This window comes from Myxine glutinosa, chromosome 12 (assembly GCF_964187855.1).
Source record: "Myxine glutinosa chromosome 12, kmMyxGlut1.1, whole genome shotgun sequence".
Lineage (NCBI taxonomy): Eukaryota > Metazoa > Chordata > Myxini > Myxiniformes > Myxinidae > Myxine > Myxine glutinosa.
Genome location: NC_136272.1, coordinates 9404085 through 9411089, shown reverse-complemented (window position 1 = coordinate 9411089; position 7005 = coordinate 9404085). Strand labels below are relative to the sequence as shown.

Here is a 7005-nt window from a genome sequence, read left to right as displayed (position 1 = left end):
AACCCACTCAGCGCACATTGTACATTGAATGGAGTTCACCCCGACACCCTTCCTGCACACAGCACAGGGCCTCTTCCCAGTTCTTTCCACCTCACAACATGCTTTACCACGTGCGATCACCTTCGTCTTCCCGATATTCACCTTCAGACCTTTTGTCTCTATACATTCCTTCCACTTGTTCATCTTTTCCTTCAGTCCATCCATACTTTCCACAATCCACACCAGATCGTCTGCATACAACAACTCCCACTGTAAACCCTCCTTTACGTTCTGAGCCAGCACCTCCATCACAGCTACAAATAGTAGTGGACTTAGTACCGACCCCTGATGCACTCCCGCCTTCACCTCAAACTCACCACTGTTCCCGTCCTTCGTCCTTACAGCTGTGCGCACTCTCTCGTACATTGCCATCACTACTCTGATCAACCATTCCCCCACTCGTAACTTCCTCAATGCCCATGTCACTACTTCGCGTGGAACCCTATCAAATGCTTTCTCCAGATCAACAAACCCAAGAAACAACTTCTTCCTCTTCTCCATGTACTTCTCCTGCAACTGCCTTACAATAAAAAGCACGTCTGTCGTTCCTCTTCCTGGCATGAATCCAAACTGCATTTCGTAGATCTTCACTTTCTTCCTTATCGTCCTCTCCAACACCCTTTCCAATACCTTCATTCCATGCTCCAATAACTTTATCGCTCGATACGAGCCACAGTCCAGAGGGTCACCTTTCCCCTTGTATAGAGGGACGAGGGTACTCGGTTCCCAATCCACTGGAATGCGGCCTTCTTTCTCCACCAGATTGCAGATCTCTGTCATTCTCTTTACACCCCAACTTCCTGCTGCCTTCAACATATCTCCCACAACTCCCGTCGGCCCTCCCGCTTTTCTACTCTTCATTGCTTTTATCGCTTCCTCAACCTCCTTCTCAGTTATCTTCTCTGCCAGTCCTAAAACTGAGTTACTCTCTATGTTGCCGTCCCATTCATTCTCTGCATTCAACAGCATTTCCTTATATCTCTTCCATCTTCCTTTAATTCCATCTGGATCCACAACGATTTGTCCCACTTCATCCTTCAAGCAACTCACCCCCATCACATCACACCTCTTTTGCTATCTGCTTTGCAATCCTGAATACCGCTCTCTGACCCTCTTCCGAATCCAAGCGTTCTCCGAACATTTTCCTCCATGCCTCCTGCGCCTTTCCCACCTCTTTCTTTGCAGCCTTCTTGGCTGCCTTGTAACTTTCATGCTCTGCTTTTTCTGCCCCCGTACCCTTCGCCTTCTGCCACTCCTTGAACTTCTTCCTCTTCTCGTCAATCCTCTTTCCAACTTCATCATCCCACCACCATGTTTCCGAGTGCCTCGGTGGTCCTTTTGTCCATCCACATACCTCACCAACGGCTCCCAACAGACTATCTTTCATTGACATCAAACCACTTTCAAGCTCAACCACATCATCTTCCATCATATTCAGCCTCTCTTTTGATGCCTCCCTTACTGTCACCTCTTTCAACCTCTACACCTTCATTCTCGGTTGGTACTTCACCCGCCGAGCTCTCCTCGCACCTTTCACCCGTATGTCGCAGACAACCAAGTGGTGCTGTGAAACAGCCTCCTCCCCCGGGATCACCTTTGTGTCCTGGAGGTGCCCGCTATCTCGCCTACGCACCAGCAGGTAGGTCAACGGTTGTCGTCGACCCACCTGACGTGTATGTAACAAGCTTATTGTCCTCTTTCTGGAACTGAGTATTACAAATCAACAAATCAGCAAACTCCAAAATCCTTTCACTTTCTCCATTTCTCACACCATATCCATAACCCCCATGAACTTCCTCAAACCCATCCATACTCCTTCCCACATGTCCATTTAGTTCTCCTCCTACCACAACAACTTCCTTATCTTTCACATTTTCCATCAGCTTCTCTATCGCACACCAGAACTTGTCCTTCTCTTCATCGCTCCGACCAACTTGCGGAGCATATCCCGAGATGACGTTCACCAAGAGCTTTCCAATCATCATTTTCACCATCATCAACCTATCACTCACTCTCATCACACTCACCACACTGTCTACAAACTCCTCAGAAAATAGGACACCAATGCCATGCACGCCCTCCGGGCACCCTTGCCACCAAACTTGTATTTCTGTCCCTGCCTACCCTTCACCACTCTCACACCACTTTTTTTCCATCTCCTCTCTTGCACACAACATATGTCCACTCTTCTTCTGACCAATACTTCCATCACTACTCCTGATCTCCCTGTCATTGTCCCTACATTCCATGTCCCAAACCTCAGAAACAGATCTCCACGTCGGGCATCAGACGTTTTTTCGTCATAAATGGAATGATTTCCACCCTTGTTTCGATCGGGTTCCCCACCTTGAGTGTTTTGACGAGAGGGAGTGGGGTCCCCCACGGGGTACTTCGTGTTGTACCCTGCCCATATGTAGTTGTAATTGTCATGGTTCTCTTTTTTGAGGCAATGTTTTTTCTGGCCGGATGCCCTTCCTGACGCCAACCCTTTTAGTCGTCTCTTACGATACGCAGGGATACGGTGTACCTATTCTAAACCGGGGTGCACAACGGTACGCATGCACATAGAGGAATGATAAAAAATTTTACTCTGGCAGTCAAACCAAATTGTAAATCATTCCAAACAGGAAACCTATTGTTTGAAGGATGTCATTAAGGACACAAACAACAGGTATGAAGAACTAATGTTCCGTGTTAAATATGGTGGTGTAATAGATGCTGCATCGACAGCGGTTTTAACTTCCGAAAGTTCTTTATTTTTTTTATTTTTTTTATACGTCCTTTAAAATACTTATTTTGTTTAAATTGAATTATATACGTGAACACCATAGAACACAAATCACTTTATTAGCACTCTCAAACACCTTCCTTTAGCAGGAAAGTCGGATCCCGCTATTTGCGGGTTCTGCGTATTCACGGTTGATAAAATGCGACCTGTTTCTCTATTCACTGAAAAGTGTCCGGCGAATTCGCAGTTTTTTTTTTGTTCTATTCGCAGCCGTGTCCCACGAATTTTTGTTTTTTCTCTGGCGCAAAAATTTTTTTCCGCGAGTTGCTATCTTTACACATTTATAAAACACATCTTTTACCAGCCATGTGCAAAGCAGCTGGACGTACACAAAAATAAACCCTCCATTCGCGGCGCTGTGCTTCACATTTTCATGGCTTTTGCGGGATATTCTGCCATTCACACTGAACAGCTTCACGTGATATCCCACTGGCCACTGCCGTTCACAGGTAAACAATGTTTCATGGGATATCCCGTCATGAGCACTCTGAACAGCTTCACGTGATATTCCATCGCCGTTCACAGGTAAACAATGTTTCGTGGGATGTTCCGCCAGCTGCATAACACGTCATCCCCACAAGTTACTGTTCAGAATGAAAACACTCCACAGTACCTGTTAATGCAATTAACTGTCTCTCTTTCCGCATTGAAACAATGGCATGGCATGGCATGCATTCGTGGATTTTCATCGACATTCGTGGGTTTTGCCTCGCCATTTCCAGGACTTTCATCGACATTCGCTAATTATCGTAGCCATTCACATGATTTGCCTCGCCATTTGTGGATTTTTGTCTCGCCATTTGTGGTTTGTTCCTTGATATTCGTGGATTTTCACAATTCAGGAACCAATCCCCCCTTTTCCCATTGAAACAATGCCCCCCATTCGCGGTTTGTGGCATTTTCCAGGAACATATCCCCCGTGAATAGCGGAGTCCGACTGTACTTGGCCAAAATATTACGGCAGTTTACATCATCTCGACCAATGACATTTGCTGCACAGACCCTGCCCATGTCCTTTTTTTCCCCCCCCCCCAAGATTGTGAGGGAAAGTGTTCTGTGAACTCTAGTTATTGTAAGAATCACCTTTCCAAACTTTCTACAATTCACCTGTTTTCATTTGGTATTTCATCACCATTGAAAAAAGAAGAAGATTCTGGAAACTGAGGAATTTTATGATTCTAATAACCTCTCCTTTCTCACAGATATTGGTATGTCTGCTTCTGGCTTCAACGGTAGCTCAGCTTGTTATCACAATAATTCAACAAGTTGAAGACAACAGGAACATTCCACCTATACTGTACTTGAACCCGCTGTTGGACATCATCTCCTGGGTAAGAAAGTCACCATTTTCACCACAACTTTAACGGTGCCAGGACAACTCCATTGGAAGCATGCTCACTGGATGAAATCAAGAGGATGTCGATTGAAGTATGCGAACCGCCGTGGGAAGCAAGAAGCTGATGTTTCAAGCATTAGGCCTTTGTCGGAGCAAAAAAGGACAACAGACTAACGTTGTGGTGGAAACAAACCTCTTTTGCTCCAATGAAGGGTTAATGCTCGAAACGTCAGCTTCTCCTTGCTTCCCACGGTCGTTGGGTATACCTCGATTAATATCCTGTTGATGTCATCCATTGTTCTACCTGTCTGCCCAGGTAGATTGACCCTAGCCTTCACCAGCATGACTAGTTATTCATTTTCATGGCATGCTCACCTCTGACTTGCCTAGTTTTAACTTTGATGTTTGACTGAAATTGCCATCCAGTGTTAGTTCCCATTAGTTGGGAGCACACCATCCGAGGAGACATTAATCAAGCTGTCGACAAGCAATGGGGATCGTCTTTCACAATGACTGGGCCTTCTTCTTGCTGTACAGTAATGGCTTCTGTCTGACAGCTGCTGGTGTTGGTGATAAACAAACTTGGATGCCGAGCTGAGATGAAGACCTCGGGAGTTCTCTTCATCTTCTGGCTGTTGTCGGTTCTCACGGGGATTTTTCTATTTCAAACTCTTATTCGCAAAGCGTTAAATGAGGTATTTATTGATATTACAATTGGTGAACCTTGTGACTTCCATCATATCTTGTTTTGATTGCTTATCCAGATCGTGACCCTTCCGTTTGATGTGTACAGACAGCGGTGTATGAAACTGGGATGTTTTCCCTCTTCTTCATATCCTACGGGCTCCAGTTTATCAGCTTTATTATTTCAGCTTTTGCTGACGTACCACGCAAAGAGTCCCAGCAGCTACCTCATGGTCTCCACGTGAGTCCTCATTTTGTATTTTAAAAAAGGTCAACAGCTTTTTCAAGGAGTATGTTATGGATGAATAAAATTTGATTTATTTGAATTGCACAAAACTGGTTTCTTGTTCTTTGTTTGCTCCAACAATAAATACAATTGAAAAAAGTTTGTTTCAAAGGTGAGCTTTGGTATGTTTACAAGAATGATGTTTGAATTTTCTAGGTAACAGAGTAGGAGGGATGATCAGTTTGTTTGTGGCCCTACATACTTGTAGACATGGTAGGATGATGAAAATTATAGAATATAAAGATCTATCCTCGTTATTATCCCCCTCAATCACCTATACTAACAGGTAGACAAGATAAGAGCCACTCTCTACTCACCTGAAATGTATTAGATGTTAGTCTGACAAGTGGAGCATGTCCTTCAATCCTGGAATATCTCCCAATGTCACCCTGTCACTCAAGAAGGATAGACACATTAACCCTACCAACTAAAACTCGTGTGTGTGTGTGTGTGTGTGTGTGTGTGTGTGTGTGTGTGTGTGTGTGTGTGTGTGTGTGTGTGTGTGTGTGTGTGTGTGTGTGTGTGTGTGTGTGTGTCGGTGTGTGTGTGTCGGTGTGTGTGTGTCGGTGTGTGTGTGTCGGTGTGTGTGTGTGTCGGTGTGTGTGTGTGTCGGTGTGTGTCGGTGTCGGTGTGTGTGTGTCGGTGTCGGTGTCGGTGTCGGTCCTTGCATTTGCCCTTGCCCTTTCCTTGAGTCCCAAACCTGACCCCACTGCCCCTCTATCCATTTGTTGCATTTTTACCGTCTATCATCTCACCCATCCTTGATCCTCGATCTTGTATTATTAAATTACCTAGACTAACTGTTCACCTCAACTCTTTTATCAACCCCTTCTCTCCAACATTACATTGCCTCATCTAGTCCCTCCAATCGTGTTCTTTTCTCCTTTCCTTTAAAATGGCGATCCATCACCATTTCTTATGTATTCCTCTTTCTGTCACTGTGGACTCTCCTCCTGCACTTCTCCACACATACCTTGTTTGTCATATTTTCCAATCTACTTTCCCATTTCTTGTGTACTCAGCCGACTTGGTTCCCTTGTCCTATCTGTACACCCATTATTATGTCACCTGTATGTTTGTTCCTTCCACATCTCTTTGTCCTCTTGTATGTTAAGTCGTTGTGCTCCATCATAGTGTCAACATCACCCCTCTGTAACTCAGCTGTTCCACAAGCCTCAATCTCTAAGATACAAAAAGATGTGCTTGTATTTATCTTACCTCCATGGAAAACATCATGTTCTGCAATTTCTGGTTGTACAATTTCACTCATTCACCTGTTCTCTTTTCCCCTGCAGAAGAAAAGCCCTGAAGAAGATGCTTCATTCTTGAACAAACTTTTGTTTAGCTGGTTTGACAGGTGAGTAAAAATAGCTAATGGTTAAGTTTAGCCCAATCCACCAAGTCCAGAAGAGCTGAGTTTGATGATACAGGCCAGTGAGTGTGTTGAATCAAATTATTTTCTCAACTTCCTAGTTATTGTAACGTCACGCGAAAGCAATTTGAACAAATGCGCGTATATTTATGGGATTCATGATCCGTTGAAAGCATCTAACCCTTTGACATTTAGGATGGTCTACCTGGGTTACAAAAAGCGCCTGGAGATGGAGGACCTCTGGGAACTAAAGGCCAAAGATAAAGCCGATGCAGTCAGCCGAGCTTTTGAATGGAACTGGAAAGCTGAGAAAGTAATGAGCCGCAGAAACGGTGGCGGAAGAAATGTCGTTCGTAAAGCCAGCAACAGCAGCCAAATCCTCGATGTGGTAAGCGTTCTAGAAATAAAAATAGAACCGTGGGTCCTTAAGCTCACCTGGAAAAGGAGCAACAGTCACTCAAACCACCTGCAGACCCCCGCGGATTTTTTCTTTTTAATGC

The 7005-nt window shown here is 44.6% G+C and overlaps 1 protein-coding gene across 1 annotated transcript in view; it reads left to right on the top strand.

Moving 5' to 3' along the window:
• The first annotated feature begins 6701 nt into the window (after nt 1–6701).
• The window catches only part of LOC137438238 (ATP-binding cassette sub-family C member 2-like), a 124770-nt gene continuing 124466 nt past the window's right edge, over nt 6702–7005 (top strand). Inside the window, exon 1 of the mRNA XM_078766457.1 lies at nt 6702–6893. Within this exon, the coding sequence (XP_078622583.1) occupies nt 6702–6893 (192 nt within the window). The remainder of the gene's footprint in view (nt 6894–7005) is intronic.